This window comes from Hirundo rustica, chromosome 1, assembly GCF_015227805.2.
Source record: "Hirundo rustica isolate bHirRus1 chromosome 1, bHirRus1.pri.v3, whole genome shotgun sequence".
Taxonomy (NCBI): Eukaryota; Metazoa; Chordata; class Aves; order Passeriformes; family Hirundinidae; genus Hirundo; species Hirundo rustica.
Genome location: NC_053450.1, coordinates 149,828,579 through 149,846,693, shown reverse-complemented (window position 1 = coordinate 149,846,693; position 18,115 = coordinate 149,828,579). Strand labels below are relative to the sequence as shown.

The 18,115-nt window shown below is 41.2% G+C and overlaps 1 protein-coding gene across 10 annotated transcripts in view; it reads right to left on the bottom strand.

Moving 5' to 3' along the window:
* The window catches only part of KMT2C (lysine methyltransferase 2C), a 189,773-nt gene that overhangs the window by 127,011 nt on the left and 44,647 nt on the right, over positions 1-18,115 (bottom strand). For all 10 annotated transcript variants that reach the window (XM_040085195.2, XM_040085205.2, XM_040085215.2 and 7 more), the window contains 2 exons: positions 15,499-15,587; positions 2,715-2,853 (listed from right to left, as the gene is read on the bottom strand). In XM_040085195.2, the coding sequence (XP_039941129.1) occupies positions 2,715-2,853; positions 15,499-15,587 (228 nt within the window). The remainder of the gene's footprint in view (positions 1-2,714; positions 2,854-15,498; positions 15,588-18,115) is intronic.

Here is an 18,115-nt window from a genome sequence, read left to right as displayed (position 1 = left end):
CTCACAAGGCTTACAAAAAAGAAAAAAAGGGAACAACCGAAGGAAAAGGCTCCAAAACCCATGACACTCATGATATATAGGAGCTGGCAGTGTTACTCCTGCCACTGCCAGGCTTGGGAGTTTATCTTTGCTTGATGCTATTGCCCCTCCCCACATGTGGTCAATAATTCACTCACTCCTTTCAAGCACACGCCTCATCCCTTTCAGCCTCCCTACCCAGTATGGCTCAGACTCTCTTTATTTTAATGGGGTTTTAACACTTTGCTTTCTGAGCACTAATCCTGAACCTGTTGTTTAATTCCCTGCCCCAATCCCACTCGCTGTCAGTAGTTCTCTTGGTTTCCTGTATCCCATCTCAGGAAGGTTCCAAAATTTATCAGCTCTCTCGCTTTTCTCTTGAATGTTTTTTATTTAGCCGCAGTCTCGGGAAGAATCCAGAGGAAAATACCACACAAGCCAAGCTCTGGCTAATCTCTCAGCTACTGAAATCCCCATCCTAATTTTGACATGTCCTACTATGTTAAAAATCACTGTTTTTCAGTAGCAAATTATTTCATTTTTTAATGGAAAAGACTTTATTTTATGCCCTAAGTCCCGTGCTTCTCTAATTCCTTTATCTTCACTACCAAAGACAGAAACACAGAATTGTCTTATACTCAACTCTGAACAAAAGCAATGCAAAAGTAGCTCCACCTACACCTACATCCACTTCTGAGGGAGGCTGTGGTTCTTTTCTGTCTTCTAGGTGTTTTCTGCTCTGTCTGTTATGATACACTCTCATAATTCTCCTATGTCTAACAGACCTAAAGCTATTTTTAAATATGTAAACCCTTCTACTTTATCAGAAAGCGAAAGTTACTTACATTATAAAACAGAAAAGCTCAGCAAGAAAGAGATGAAGCTGGTAAGTATGAACTATTTGGAAATCAGCTTTAAAACTACTTCCCCAAGTTACAGTTTTAAGGCACTGTGGAGTCACACTTTATCCTAAATCTTGATTCATTTCCTCCAATCATTACACAACCACTCCCAGTGTCTGTTACTTCACACAGTGTATTTGTAAGAGAATGGAGTCAAGCCCCCAGAATTCAGTCCTCCAACCCCTGCACAACACAATGACAGCAGCCCTACACAACGACACAAACTATTGATCAGAAGTCACAGATCAGAGGAGGCTTTTTTTAAGACTCACTTCCACAGAAACCCTGACATCTGGGGTTTCTCCGCTGTTTGAGGACATCAATGACTTCTGCAACTAACCCCCATTCTGCATCAAAGCTTGAAATTCAGATTACCTGGGGTCAGAGAAACCCTCTGATTCCCAATTAACAGTTTCATATCCCCTCAATACATTTCTTTCCCAAATGTCAGAGACAAGAGTCTGATCACTAGTATTTTAATTAAAAATTAATAGTACTCAGCTTTTTAATGCTTTGATCAGCCAAAGCAATGAGCACATAATAGCCATTCCATCCTGACCGATCAAAGTCAACACTTGCAGTTGGAAGGAAGAGTAAGGTGAAGGCAAATAAGAGCTGGCTCAGAACCAGGCCAAAGTTTTTTCAGGAGGCTGTTGTCCAGCTTTTAAGAAACAAGTCTATGGCTACGAAAAGTGCTGTAATCAAATATTCATGATAACAGCAAAAAAAGTAACCTTGAGAAGAACAGAGAGCGGATGAAACAGCACTAAAATTTTTGCAAATGATCCAAAACAGGGTCAAATAATGAAGCAGAGCAGCTGCTCAGTTCAAGTTGCCTTACGTATTCGGTGCAATTTAATCTCAGCCTTGGAAAATTCCATCAAGAACAGAAATTTTTAAGTATTTCACTCAGGTACACGCACAAGAATTATTTAAACTGAATTTTCAGTAAGAAGGAAAGTAGCTCTTGAAATCTAAGAAGTTTGTGAGCATGCAAAACATGAAAATTATACATGAATCAAGTAGATTAAGTAATTTTTTGTGCATGGAAAATATGCTTTGTGTTGGACGAGGAGGAAGAAAAATGATGACAACAGTTCTCTCCAAGTCTGTCAAAATGTAATTACACCTATAACTGTCTGGTAGCTGGTAACAGCACCTTCTGCAGCAGGAGAGACCTGCTACTGGTTAGGAGTTGTTCTCAGAGCTTCACCAGAGAAGCTCTGCTAGAACTGTGTGACACCATTTCAACAGCGATCACAGACAGCGTGTTCTGGTTTCCCTCATATAACATAATTAATACTTTCACTGCTTTTAGGCAAATTTGTATTAATAAAAACTTTAAAAAATACAAATGTTATTTTCTCTGTTATAAATTCCAAAACAAAGAAGAACACAGTAGCTATGACAAGGGATTTGGTTTACTTTGTTCCTGAAAATACACTCATACAAGCTGAAACATCAAAAATAACTTTATATAAATTTGCAGATACACCATTTCCTACGCAGCAGGAAAGCTTCCCTAATCGCATTTTATCTCCTATCACTGATGCCTCCTTTAATTTCCCCAGCTAATACGCAGTAACTCAAGGGTTTCCCGGAGCAGTGCGAGGACAGCGCTCACCTAACGCGCTTTTCACCTTCATCTCCCCGGACGCCAATTAAGGCACTTCAAAGCGGCGGCAGCAGTCCCAGCCCTGTGCCCCGAGCACTCTGCACCCCAGAGCCCCAAGCCCAGCCCTGCCCCTGACTCAGCAGCCTCCTCCTCCTCCTCCTCCTCGCTCTCTCACTCACCTGGTTTTGGCTTCCACACCCACGGAGGCGGTGGAGCTCACGGACTCCTCGGACACGGAGTGCTGAAGGACTGGTGTTAGCTGCTTGGTGCTCTCCGCTTCCGTCTGGGCATCCTCTTCTGCAGACTGCTCTTTGACTTCTGGGTAAGAAAAATAGGGAAAAAAAGAAAGATTTAATGTTTTTATCTGCGTTTGGAAGCTTTCCCTTGTGCTGCAAATATCCGCTTTATTTACAGACAGGTTAACCCATGTAAATATCCTCTGCCACGCAACAAAATTAAAAGAATAGAAAATTACCACATCTAGCCAAAACGTGAAGCTGGATGCTTACAACATTACTTCCATAACACAAAGTATCACTGTGAACTAAAGCTGTTAAATAGCAACAATGGGGCGAGGGGAGAGCTTTCAGTGACAAACTTCATACAAAGCTGGAGTTTTCGACATTTCCATTCTCCCCACACCTCCCATGCACCTGCTGTGCCAACCCTGAACAAACATCACAGTAAGCACGCTAATCCAGTGTATATTAAACATTTTTTTCCTCCTCTATTACTTTTAACATTGTTCAATTCCCTGCACAAATTCATTCCTGGTTACACTAACTATGCTGGCACAGGGTTGAGGGGGTGAAGGAATGAAGGACATGGTTTATGCCAACTTAAACTTCTTTCTGAACTGAAGGAACATAACTAATTCTTTTAGCAAGCTTTTACATTACCTTAGCTGTTAAGACAGAAAAATGTATACATCTACAGCTGACAATGCTAGATTTGACTAGAAAGTTTGGTTTTGTTCTGAAACGTGAAGTTGCCACTGTCTGTGCAACCTTAAATCCTCTTCCCAATCAATTCCCTCTTTGCCTGGAGCCAGGGATTTACCAGAAGGACATGGCAAAGTGCTGTTCCAAGTGCACCAGAACGCACAGGAACAAAGTTCAAGGCTGTACAGCAAGAGAATTTGGGGTTTCTGCACTTCTCTGTACCTTGATTTTGAAGCCTAAGCAACATAACTCATAACACAGGACTCTGACAGATGTGCTCTGGCACATCCAGCTTAAGATGCACGTGCCTCATCCTGCCTGTGTCCATGGCTTCTACATCTGGCTCACAGCAGTGCCAGAGGAAGGTCCCCCTCCAAATTCCCAGTGAACACAGGTTTGAGCTCAGAGGCCAGTACATGGAGCTCTTGCAAAGAAGTCCAGTTAGAGTAAAGCAGATTATTTAGAAAACTTCGGCAGAAGACACATTCACATTTTTCAAAAAATTACTGTACAACATGTCAAAATATAATTAAATATTGCAAAGGATAAATGACAAGTGGAGAAATGAAAGGGTAGAAGAATCTGCAACATGGGTGGGCATGCATAAAAATCTGCTACAAGCTTTAATCTTATAAATAAAACCAAGAGAAGAGAGGAAAATTCTCAGAACGTAAAACCGTGCAGCTTGGTCTGAAATACTGAAATCATATGCCTGCTACAGCACATGAAAACTGGGAAGTCTGTCTTACTTCAATCTCTGTGCATGAAACAAGATTATTTTCTTTAACCTAAAGTGAACTCATTTAGAGAGACAAGGTACAACATTTAAAACCCTCGGTGGACACCTCTAAACCATACTGAAGAGAAGAACATTAAGGAAAAAAAAAATTCCTATTCATGACTGGGTGCTCCAAGTATATATCTGAGCTGGTGTAAATTGAAACTGCTTCTCCTATTTCAGTTAAACTACTCAGTAACATACATCTGAAATGTCCTTGGACACCTGAAACGTCCAAAAGTGACTACCTGTCCAAAAATCCAAATGGCTTGTCTTAAACCCCTTTCACCAACCTATTCTGCAAAAACATGCTGGATGGAGATTTGACACTGAATAAATATCCTCTTGGGAGCACATCCCTTGTAATAGTAAACGTCTCCGTACGGAAAACAAAACAAAATAAACCCAAACCCCACACCCTTCGTTTTTGGCACTTGTGAACAAACATCCCTGGATGTTTCCTGGATGAAGATTCCCGAAACGGGCAGCATCCAGCGGAGCCATTCACAGCGGTCTGCGGTGCGTTTCCAAGTTATGTCGGACCCAAAGGACAATCCTGTGCCAGTAACCCCCAAATTTCTAAATGCAACCTCAATGAAGAGAGCAAAACATAAACACCTAGAAGACAGGCAGACGCCAAAGCACTCAGAACAAAACCCACAACACAGCCCGGGACAACCACGCCTGAAGCGCTCCAGGAAGACCACCGGAAACCCCGGCCTTGCCCTGATCCATCTTGGCAACTTTCTTTAACCTAGTTAAACTGTGCAAAAGGAACTCGAGTCTTTATTGTGTGCCTGCTGAAGCTTTCAATCAAGTCAAGGAAAAAAGCCATTCACCCTCTGCCAGCTCTCATCTCATTACCATTAGTGGGCACCCAGCACACTGGGAAGGAGAAGTTCAGGGGGGCACTCACACCCACTCTCAGAACTCTGGGCTGTGTGAGAAGACACAGATTGTTTCACTACACATGACAGCTATATGAGCTTACAGCCTTATGGTGCATTTCCCCATGCTGTTTGCTTCTCCAGAGAAGGAGGGACCCAAATTATACTAAACGAGACAAACAACATCTCCGTTGCTGTCTCTGCAATAAAGCAAACCGTGCCTCAATATGCTGCTGGAAGACTGAAAACACGGTGCTCACTAAACAGCATGAAAGCAGCACGTGTTACTTGTGAAAAAAAAAACCCAAAAAAACAACTTTGTGAAAGTTTTCCTGCAGAAGATTAAGGAAGAACAGGAGCACTGCATTTCATGAGTCAAATTCCTAGGAGATGGATTCCAGCACTGGCCTGGCAAGGGGACATCTCATACACCTCAGAGATGTTCTTGGAAGCACCTGGCACAGTATATTGAATGAACATCAGCAGATTTGGACATGGCATTCTGCTTTGAAGCTACTGGGAATGAAGGACCCATGGATGACTAATAAATGGGAAGCTCATTTGCAGATTCATATATAATGCTTTATTTTGCATCCTCTTTTCATGGTTGTTTCTGGCACAATGAAGGTCTTGCCTCTGTATAGTGAGTTAATGGGGAGACTGAGATTTAAAAAACCCACTTGTACGATTTCCCAGCATCTCTAGCTTATTTTTTAATGTCATTATCATTTACTAAAACTTTAGGAAAATACTAGGAAACACTGCACTTATTTTTTTTTTTACTATTTGAATACAAGTCTATTTCTTTCTCACCTGGCTACTGAAGACAAAAAAGATTTCTTTCCTTACTAAAAGCAATCCCCCAAAAGTACAAGGACTAAAGTTCCTGTCCATATGGGCCATCAAAAGGCTTGAGACTTCCACATGCTTTACAACTTGATCAGAAGAATCACATCTGGCTGAGGCTGGAAGGCAGCCCAGAGCCACCTTGTCCAAACCCCTGCTCCTGCAGGGCCACCAGAGCCAGATGCCCAGATGGCTTTTGAGCAGCTCCAAGGATGGAGATATGAAATGTAAGGGAAAAAAAATAAATTGCCTCACACTGGCAGGGGACAGATATGCAGGGAAGTCACTGGGATTGGTAAGATTTACAGCATGTGTATTACATTTCTCTTTTAATTATCACTTCCATCACATTTGCTTCAGCAGTACGTGGTGAAGACAATCCTTAGCTTTTACACTATTCAATTTGTTTAGATTTTTTTCAAATAAGGAGAAAAACACTTTACAGAGGTTCAATGATTTCTTATCTTACTATTTTGTTTCCCTTTACAGAGCAGAATGCAGAGAACACCCAAAAAACCCTTAAGATCTAAAATATTCTTTTGTGAAAAGGAACAGTCCTTTTCTGTTTTTGCACAAGCACAAGGTCCTATTCTACAAAGTACTGGGAAAATATAAAGCAAAATAAGGAAATGTTCGTGTGGGCTCTGCTGTGGCAATCAGGCAAAGGACAGATACCAGCACATACAAAAGGTTTTCTTTTAAATACTCAGAAACTATCTGTCAAATCAAAACTTAAAAATACCGTAAGAGTTCTACCAGAAAAAAAAATCTTTTAAATATTTTAATATTCATTATGAAGTGACACTTTAAAAAAACCAAACAAAACCCAAAGAGCTGTCATAAACATAAAATTAATATTCTACTACTAAATTAATATTTAGATGCAGCAGGTTGACAGTTTAACCACTTTATTGCCAGACCTACTGATTAGGCAGGCAATGAAGCACGTGTCAGGAGCTTCCAAAACTTTCACTAAGAACAGAAAGTATTGCAGACTGGAAAATACCAAGATCCCCAAACACAGTAGGAACACCCCAGGGGTCTCAACTGTTGCCTACCAAGATGTTCAGTGAGAGGGAGCAAGGAGCTTTGAAGGCAGACACAGCTATTTTTGCCCAAGGAAGGGGCAGCGCTGTCTCAGGAAACAGCCAATGGGACCAGGTGCTTCACACACCCCGTAAGATACAAACAACACCAAAATGCAGCAGTTCTGACAGATAAAAAACAGGTCAGCGTAGCAACAATATGGAAAGAAACCTTAACAAGGGAATGCAAACTATGAATTTAAAATGCCTGCCTCTCCTGGTTTTGGCTAACACAGTTTATTTTCTTTTTAGTACTGGGTACAGCGCTGTGTTTTGGATTTAGGATGAGATTTCATTTTGGTAACACGTTGATGTTTTAGTTGTTGCTCGACAGTGCTTACTCTAAAGCAAGGACTCTTCAGTTTGCCGTGCTCTGCCAGCACACAGGTGCAGAAAGGAGCCAGGAGAGAGCACGGTCAGGACAGCTGACCCCAAATGGCCTGAGGGATACTCCACACCATAGAACACCGTGCCCAGCAGATCACAGATTGGTTTGAGTTGAAATGGACCTTAAAGATCATCCAGTTCTGACCTCCTGCCAAGGGCAGGGACACCTTTCACTAGACCAGGTTGCTCAGAGCCCCATCCAACCCATCCTTGAACACTTAGAGGGATGGGGCAGCCACAGCTTCTCTCATCAACCTGTGCCAGGGCTCACCACTGTTCTAATCTCAACCCAGGGGTTTTACTTTTTCCAATTCTCCTCCCCATCCCAGTGGGGCAGGGAGTGAGGGGCACCTGTGTGGTACTCAGCAGACAGCTGGGATAATAAACCATGACACTATCCAGTACTACAATTACCAAGTTTCACTCACTGTCCCAGTTTGGGAACAAACCAAGTTTGCACTACTCAGAGTTCATCATTCTGTTACACAACTTGATAGCGACATCACCTTTCCCGTCAGTGTCTGAGGAAGTCACCTGCAGAGATCTCTTAGGTGCAGAAATATTTTACAATGATCTGAAAGGAGGTAGCTTTAGATTACTATTAGAAAAGAATTCTTCTCGTGAGGATGGTGAGACCCTGGCACAGGCTGCCCAGAGAAGCTGTGGGTGCCCCACCCCTGGAAGTGCTCAAGGCCAGGTTGTACAGGGCTGTAAGAAACGTGGTCTAGGGGTCTCTGTCCATGGCACGGGGTTGGAACTAGGTGATCTTTAAGGTCCTTTCCAATCCAAACTATTCTACAATTCTGAGATTTACTTACTGCAGGAGATGTTAGATGGAGATGAGAAAAAAACCTGCAGTTATTCTTGTCCTGTACAATCCACTGTATTATTTTGATACTTCTCATTCAAATGACTTCTAACTGCTCTCAACTGTTAAATGCATTTCATACAGAAAATAAGTGCAAGGTTTGTATTAGTTTTAAAATAAAAACAAGATTCTCAATGTAGGACCATTTAAACTATAATTTTGGTCACCTGAAAAATATGGAACCATACTATGGATAACCATAACATGGAATCTCCATGACTGAGGAACTTCCTAAGATAGGCATGGTATTCAACAACACTCATTTGATTATTTTTCCACTAATTCATTTAAGTCTTTTTGAAGCCCATATCAAGTTGTTCATGCCCAAAGCATCCAGGAATGATGAATTCTGTAACTGCAGTAGATGCTGAGTGCAAATGCACATGCCCTTGCACTCTCTGAACACAACCTGATGTCCTCTCATTTTTGTGTTGCACAACAAAATCAATCACTGTGCCCTGTCCATTTTCTCCATACCACTCATCATTTTTTGGACTCTATTACATTGCTCCTCACTGAAATCACTTCAGATTGAAGGCTTTTACCTTAACTGATCCCCACACAGAAGCTCTTACTTACTCCTCGTCATACTTGTTGGCCTTTCCTGTACTTTCCCACTTACAGCTCATCCTTTTGGAGAAGGGAAAGCAGAACTGCACGTGGCATTTAACATGCCAAGGATTCATAAAGCAACAGCAGAAAGAGAAAAAATACCCTTGCTGATGCTTTATTCTGCTTATCCCTTTGCCAGTAATTCCTGGAATTTCTTTCTCTCTTTGACTTATGAAAGTTTCTGCAATGCTCAGAAGAATTGAAGCACCACTTGCTCAGGTAGCAAAAGCTATTTGAGAGTGATTTTTGTTTATATAAAAGCAGGATGGTAATTTTGTCCTGCATGTTCTTTTACATGAACTACTGCTGAATTAAGACTCATTTAATTTTCTATGGTCACTCTTCAATGCCTTGTAAATGGGCACCACTTCTATTATCCTAAATAAGTTCATTTCACCCACTACGCTCTTCCCTTTTGAACCTGACCCAGAACAGGGTTACCAGGGTAGGTGTTTGCGGGACTCCAACACCAGCCTGGTTGATACTGTGATTTCAATTCATGAGCAGTGAATTTCTCTTCTATTTCCTTTACCAAACTGAAGAGTCAGCCTCAACACAGCATTACTGTAGTAAAAATTAAGAGAGGTCTACAGAACAAGCAAGTGCTTCCTGCTCATGGCACAAGGGATGGAACAAGATGATCTCTGAGGTCCCTTCCAACCCAAACCATTCTGTGACTCTATGAAATGAAACATACACAGAGCAGCCCTTTTTCCAGTGAGGAGAAGAGCATATAAGCACACAAACCACACACAATTATTTCAATGTACTTGACTGGTAATGGCCATGCAGATCTTCCATCACATCACTTATGACACAGCAGCAGAGTTAAACATCAAGGTAATAGAGAAGTGGAAATTCTAGGTCTTTGAAAACTTTCAAAACCTGCTGGATTATGTTTAACAAAGCATAGTTTGATACCCAAACTGCAAAAACACTATTGAATAAATAAGCAAAACCAAAAAGAAGTTGCATTTCAGAAAAAAACCTCCAGAACCAGAAACTCAGTGAGGTTAAAACTGATTTGGAAGTAACAGATTCCACCAGCTCTCAAAGCACCTGAGACAGAGATACCGCTCAGAAGAAAAAAAAAAAAAAAAAAAAAAAAAAAAAAAAAAAAAAAAAAATCGGATTTTTCTAAATGGCCCATTTTAAACGTGCGTGATGATAAATGGTATTATTGAGTAAGCCTGTAATGGTTTAAATGCACTTATCAAGTAACCTCCTCTTTTGTTTGTTTTCCTCATTACAAACAAATTACCACAATATAAAGCAAAAATAATAAGATGTTTACAATAATTACAACAACGTTTCAGTTCTGCTAAATTTTCCAGTGGCTGAGCAGGTAGGAGTCAGCACTATAAGAAAGAAGAAATTACTCCTTTTCTAATGAGCACACAGAATATTAGTTGCCTTAAAAATATTTAAGTGCATTTCTAAGCACGTATTTGCCACAAATATATATTTGTGGCCAAGCTTAATCTAAAAGCAAGCCCTCAGTGGTGTTAATTCTTCCTTTCATTAATTTTAGATGGGTGATAATGATGAGGCCAAAATATCTGCCTAGATTATAAAACTGGATTTTGGTATTAACACATTGCCAAGAGCTTTTGCCATGGATTCACCCAAACCAGGACTTGCTCTCAGGTGTATTTTACTTTGCTTCATGAGAGGCTCTACTCAGAATGTTCCATATAATTGCAAAGGATGCCTATATTTCCTTTAATAAGCAGGATATTGCAGATTTTTTTTTTTTTTGCTAGAAAAGTGCTCTTCAGGCTGCTTCAAAGCTGATGAGATTCTGAATTAGTCCAAAATTCCCTCACAATTTCTGTGTTAATAACTTTCCTCCACTGAGAAGAGTTTGTTTCTGAATCTTCAGCGCTTTGCTCCGAGACAAATGAGGCTGGTCAGAGGAAGTTTTATCTTCAGGAAGTTAATGTGAAGTCCAACAAGAAATCAACTGGCCAGGCAACGTCACTGGGTCTGATTAAAATGTTACTAACAACAATAATGTAGATAAGGAACTGCTGGTTGATAAAATCATCCAGGCTCTTTTATCTCTGGAGCTCTGAACACCACGGGGAGTTGAGGGTCTGGTAGAAAGCATTGCTGTAAGAGCTGGTTGACATGATATGGATAGTCAACAGAATAAATACCTGAGGGATTTACTAATTATTTCCCAAGAGACTCAGCAGATCAAATAAACTTATTTTACTGCATTTCTCCCGGATCTGAATCTCAACATTTTTATGGGACATAGACAGGAAGAATTAGAGACTCTAGAATGAGTTGGCATATTTCACAAGTGTTCTCCAAAAAAGAAAAAAAAAAAAAAAAAAAAAAAGAGGAATAATCAGATAATTAACACACGGAATTCAGTTTCTACTTAAATGCAGAGCCAAGAAAATATCAAGTACAAAAACTTGCTGAAACTAACAGAAGATGGGGAAAAGAAGCAGAAGCCAAGTCTTCAGTAGTAGCAAAAGGGCTACCAAACCTACAGAAAGCATATCAGAAGCTACTTGGTGTATTATTTCTTTCTTTGGATTAGCAGTTTTATATTTGCATATATCCCTGTGCACAAAGCCATATGCCTTCCAGAATTTTCTGGTGTGTATTTTTTTCGCCATTAGAAACTCGCTCATCAGAAGAAAACTGTTCTTATAGAGAGGAGAAGCACAAGAGGATCCAGAGGGGAACACAGAATTCTGCAGCAAACAGTATTTAATTGATAACCAGAAAGGTGGAAGATGTTGACAGCTGGAAGGTCTTGACAGGACCAGAGGCATCAGGCACAAACAAAAACCTGAACATCAAGAGTTTCCTGAACATCAGGAAACTCTTTTTTACTGTGAGGGTGCCTAAACACTGGCACAGGTTGCCCAGGACAGGTTGTGGAGCCTCAATCCTTGGAAATAAAAGCTGTTTGGACACGGTCTTACACAGCTCCAGGAGACCCTACTGAGCAGGGGTGTGGAGAAGACGATCCCCAGAGGTCCCAGCAATCCTTAACCACGCTGTGATGCCAAAATGATGGAAAGAATTGGTAACCACGACATCAGCTGGACAGAGAAACACCAGCACAACATCACTGGGGGAACCACAGTGAAGAAAAATGAAGGAGCAGACAGCTGGAAAGACCAATACAAAGTGGAGCAGAACAGACATTAAGGGAAGAACCAAAGGATCAGCAAGAGAGACAGGGCTGGTGGGTAAATGCAACGAGTCAGTCCTGAGGTTTACAAGAAGCTGAAAATCTATTGATTCAGTAGAAGCAGCTGTCAACACCCTTTTTCCAGGGAAAAAGTTTACTCAGCTCCAAACAGATCTTTTTTTTTCTCCAAATTCCTGAATTTCCTTTCCCCAATTCCAAATCCCTCCTCCTCTCTTTCTGTCCTTAAGAATCCATCTCCACCGAAGGGAAGCCAGTGCTTGGCAGGAAAGGGCCAGGGCTCAGGAATGGCTGCAGCCATACTGAACTGATCAGAGCAGCACACAGCTCACCCTGCCCCGCTTCCAACTCTGCCTCGCTTCACATGTGAGATGAAGGAATTTTGGGAAGGGCAGTAACTTGTTTCCCGAACTGCAATTAGAATGACTGTGCCTCAGCATTGCAAAAGAGCCCTTCGGGAAGGATTTTTGCCTTTTATTTCACTTAAACAAACATTTGTGTCGACGTTACAAATGGAAATAATGTTTGGTACTTGCACATTCCTTGCTTTTTCTCCCCATAAAGGATTTGACAGCTACCAAACATTTTATCTGCGGTGGGATTATATGGGGCAGATCTTTTTTTCCCTCCCTGTGAGGGGAGTTCTTATTCCTCCTGCGTTGCTTGCTTCCCTAAAAGCAGAGCTCATTAAACTGAATGCAACATTGGATTTCTCTCATTTTACGAAACCTAGTTAAGTAAAATAAAACAGAAACAACCTCAAAAACCCAAATTCACACAGTAAAAGAATTCCTGATTATTCTCAACATACGAATCAAACAATGGAAAAGAAGCTAAGAACACAGAGACTCAAAATATGTCACAAATCACACATCAAGATCATTAGACATTTCATTTCAGGTTTTTAATATTACTATATTGTGTTTTGGTTTGCCAACTACTGCAGAAAATTGCTGGCAAGACCACTCTTTGCAAGCAAAGAAAACAAACCCCTTTTTTAGCTGAAGTAGAAATTAACGAAGTAGTATACAAATACCCTTCAATCTAATTAATAATTTTAAACAGGGCAACAAACTGAAATTCATCCTTCTCCCACACTTCTGTACTAACACAGGTAAGTGCTTAGAATAAGTTTTAGAGGCAGCAGCCTTTCAGATAATATGATTAAACCTCTAGCAAGTCACAGGGTGTCCAACTTCTAAAATAATATAATTGTGATTCTGTCTCTATCAAACTGCTCAACATGATAATGCCCTTTCAAGCCTATTTTGGTTCTCCTGCAAAAATGGGATTTCAGACCTATGCACTGTTACTAGGCATCTCTTCAGTGAGGAGTACAGTCTGTAAATCCATCCTGGGCTCAGCACTGAAGTGATGATGCCTCACTTCCAGCAGCAGAACCAGTGGAGCCTTGGTCCATTGGGACTTCCAGCACAGTGCTCCTACTGCCCACACCTTTAGAAACAGGTATCAGCCCCCTGCGACACTCAGAATTATTCTGATGAAAGATAATGGAGAGACTTATCTACATGCACTCTCAGAGCCTTAAAAATAAAATAATTGTGTGTTCCTCTCTCTTCTGAATCAAAAACTGCTCTCAGGTTTCTGTTAAGGAACTTTGCTAAAAATGACAAAAAATACAGCTGTCAGTGAGTTCCCTACACAGTAGTGTACCAGTTGTTAAGTTTAAATTTCTTTTTGGTTTGTTTTTTTTTTCTTTTTAAAAACATATTTAAAATTTATAAAACTTATCACTTTACGGGGACACTTTCTGTCCCCTTCACTGACATATTCATAAGACTGCTTCTGGCACACAGAATAGGAAAAGTAACCATTATCATCATCACAACATGGTAATAATGATGTAATAATAGAATTAGAACTAGTCTTCCTTTACCCTACTCCGTTTTTCTATACACAAATACCTGTTCCAGCTTTTTCACTTATTTATTAGCTTACTAGTTTATTAACTAGTGATAACCTACTTGCAGAAGCTGTGAAAGATCACCCAAGTTCACTGCCATCAGCAGCTTTATTTACAGGGGCAGAAAAACAATGGGCAGAATAAAACAACGAAACGTCCATGTCCACATGCCATTAACACTTAAATTCCACACAAGTTGTGACTACACACTCCTGACACTCCCCAAAGCCTCGAGTCACAAGCACAAAGCCTTCTCAGCATCATTCCACATCTAGCAAGTAGGAAGCAAGCAGCCAGCACACACAGAGCCCATCCTCAGGAGAATTTCAGCCTCCTCCTCCTCCTCTGTGGCTTTCACCACAGCAGCCACGCTTCTGCACGGCCCATGAAAAACGCTGCTGCAAAAATGGCTCTTTTCAGGTCCTCTACTTGCTGTCCCTATAAATCTACACTAAGCACAGATCTTTGTTTGCATATTTAAGGACTCACTACTTTTCCCCCTCCACTCAGCAGCTTTGAGAGGAACTGGACAACACCCTTAACTCAGCTGGCACTTCCATGCCATTTCAGGCCTGACCACCAGCTTCTGCTGCTCGTGTCTCTCTGCTTTCTTCCACTTCTTTCATTACACATACAGGGCCACCTAATTAAATTTATAAACCCTTAGGTCTCAATGTATTTTCAAGGTGTATTTTTGTCAAACCAACAAACTTCTGCCAAGTGGCCACGGCATCATCCTTCCTGCTGGGTTTCATCCTTCTACACTCAGTCCCTGGTTAAAACCAGCCAAATGGCTACAGACACGTGCCTGGCAAGGAGATGACAGTTCTTCACCATGGCCTTTATCTCATGTGTTGGCTCATCTGTTTGTCTCTTTAGGCTCCTGAACTGCCAGAACAGAAATCACAAAATGTTTTAACAGTACTCGGTCCAGAACAATGAGCTCCCTCTGGTAACTGAAACATTTGGGTACCACCACAACAAATATTTACCAAAGCAAGAACAGAGATTTATCCTGTTTCCTAAGCAGCAGCAGGAAGCATTAGCATTTGGTTATCCTGGTTATCCCTTTGGTATATAATCTGCTGCAGTTAGCTGAAGACACAGGTCAACAAGTAATAGTGTATTTTGGCGGGTATTCCAAAACAGCAGCTGCCGCTTCAGAGCTTTTATTTTTGTTAGATGCAGCCTTGCAGAAGTAGGAAAAGAACCTCTATATATCTACACTACAAAGATATTCCCATTACACTATTTAAAAAAAAAAAAAAAAAAGCTTCAATAGCTTTAAATTAATATACGTTTAAATATAAAGGTTTTTTTTCTTTTTCAATCTTCCCAAATGCACATCTGGTTCTAAAAAATGTAAGAATTATTTCTTGTCCACCCAAGTCTTGTATAACTAAATGCAATTCTGAGAGAAAAGCAATATCCAGAGAGCATCAGTGCTATATTCTCAGTACCTGTTTCCACAGTGTTTTCTGTTTCTGCTGCCTCCAAACCATCCATACTGTCTTCATCCTCCACTGCAGTTTTTCCTCTACTCCGAGGCCTGCAAACATAAGAAGGAAAAACTCTCTTTAGACTGAAATCATTTGTAAAATTAGGATTTAAATCACTTCATTCTGAAGAATGAATGTCAGGACTTTAATTATGTAACATTCAAGCTAACCCATGGTTTCAATCTTGTACAAACTGGAATCTTCCTCCCCTGTTTTCCCATTCTAGGTTCATACCCCCAGCAAGGTACACTTGAATCAGCTGTTGGCTCCTTAACTTTCTCTGATTCTTCTTACAAGAAAAACACAGTAATGAACTTTTACTGATCAAACAACAGGCTAACCCAGCCAGACTTTGATACAACCATCCTGTCTGCCCTGTGTAACATGTAACCATAGGGAGATAAGAGAGACCATTATTCAAAATCTGGGCAGTATCAACTATAAAACAGAGACTGATCCATGCAGAGCACCCTCGGAAGAAATATAGAATAATAATGACGCTAAAGCAATGAAACTGAAACACACATTATTTTCAGTGAGACAATATTTTGACACATGGAGTAAAATGTTATGAGAGATGACTAGATGTCATCACATTCAAAAAGTCATCACGTGAGGACAGCCTGTCAAAACTAAAATACCTGGCAGAATTTGTTTCAATTTCAGCCCAGGTCTGATGGAAAGCAGACAGGTTTGTGCCACAAATTCCAGCCTTTTTTCCCTGCCTGGCTCTTCAGTAACTATCATGGTGGGCTGCTGAGAAGCCCAGGCATCCAGATTCCCAGCTGTTCAGCAGCCCATTTGAAAGGGAGCCAAGAGCTTGGCAACTCGCCTCCCAAATTTTCAGGCTACTTGGCAACCTGCCTGGCATGCTGACGGAAAGCCTGGGAGACCCTGGGAGCTTCTGATTCCGAGTACACAAATTTTGAGTTCTTTGGGGCATCTCAGCAGTTCCAAGGTCCCAGAGCTCCCAGGCAACCATTCACCCAACCAACATGCCTTGATTCGGGATGCCCCGCGGGCCAGCACACGGGCTACCCCCCTCCAGACAAAACCCGCCCAGTTCCTCTTTCACAGACGATTCTGAAAGGTTTGGGTTTAGTTCTGCATTGGGGAGAAAGGGTTTGGGGTTCTTTTGAAGCGATTAAATCATTCCAAAACCAGCATTTCCTTTTTTTGTACAGTCTGTTATAGCACTTTGGTCCATCCAAAGTACTTCTGCAGGACTGGATCTGCTCAATCAGCTCCAGCAGAAATGCTACCCTGCAATGCCCTTGCTTCTCTTGGATCAAAGAGCTGGGCAGAACTGGAATCACCTCTGGATTGCTGGAGAGCAGGTTGCTCTCCTGCTAGTCTTGGACTACCTAGCAAGACAACCCCTTCAGACTGTGGTGGGACCATTTTAGTCTCTGTGAAGGAGGAAAAGGATAATTAAAATGAGGCTCAAAACGAAGTCTGAACACCTCCCACTCAACTTATAAAGCAGTGGCGGGGAAGAGAAAAGCAAGAAGAGATCACGGACAGGAGGAATTCTTTTGGCATATAAAATTTGTTTTAGGGTAATGCTGAAAAACGTGAGCACGGTGGGAGCCCTAGGGATTACAAGGCTATCGTTCCCCTCGCCTCCCTACCCATAAGCAGTGACAGCACACCCGGAATACACGAAATAAATATCAGCCTTTCTTACGAGAAGCACCCCCTTAATTTCTTTGCCATCTTACAAGCTCCCAGTAGGAAACTGAAACCGGAATAAACTGCACAGTGACCAGAAGAAACTCTCTTGCACTCCTTCCTCCCACCGCATCAGCCTATCCAGGAGCACAGTGACCACGGAGCTGGCCAGAATGACAACACGTTTTGGAAGAGCGAAGAACACAAACACTGCTGGCACCAGCATCTGAGGTGCTCACACAGATGGATTCCCATCTGTAACAAAGAGTAGGGAGTAGAGCAAACGGAATATCACAGCCACTGGATAAAGCAGGCTCTTCCAGCAAGACTGAGGTACAGCAAGGAAGGTAACACTTCTCAAACACTTAGGAAAACAAAGCAGCAGGTAAAGAAGCCAAAAGCATTTAAGTATTAAATTTCTTGCAGTTCTTCACAACATCCCAGCACATCATCCAGCAGCCAGCGAAAGGACAGGAATGCAGGTGCGTGAAAACACTTCCCTTGGTGCAGGAATGCTCAAAAGCTTTACAGAACACAATCAGCTAAAGACAGGGATTATTTCTAAATCCTATCCCAATTATTCTTCTACCAACTACCTGTCTGCAATGCAAAGTTACAAGTCTGTAATCCAAAGATTACAGTGAAATCATCACAAACATAAATGATAATTCTGCTTCTTCAAAGCCACCCCTTTTCAGTATTCCCCAACACAACCCTGGAGGTAAAACTTACTGGATAGTGGAAGATGATGAGTGTTTATGTTTATTTAATAATTTACAGATGAGTTTAGATTTTTTATTAAGCTACAGTTCATGTAGTAAACACCAAAGTACCTCACAAAGCCTTTTTAAACATTTTGTTTAAACAAGAGCAGTATTTGCACCGTGAACTCCCTATCATATTTTAG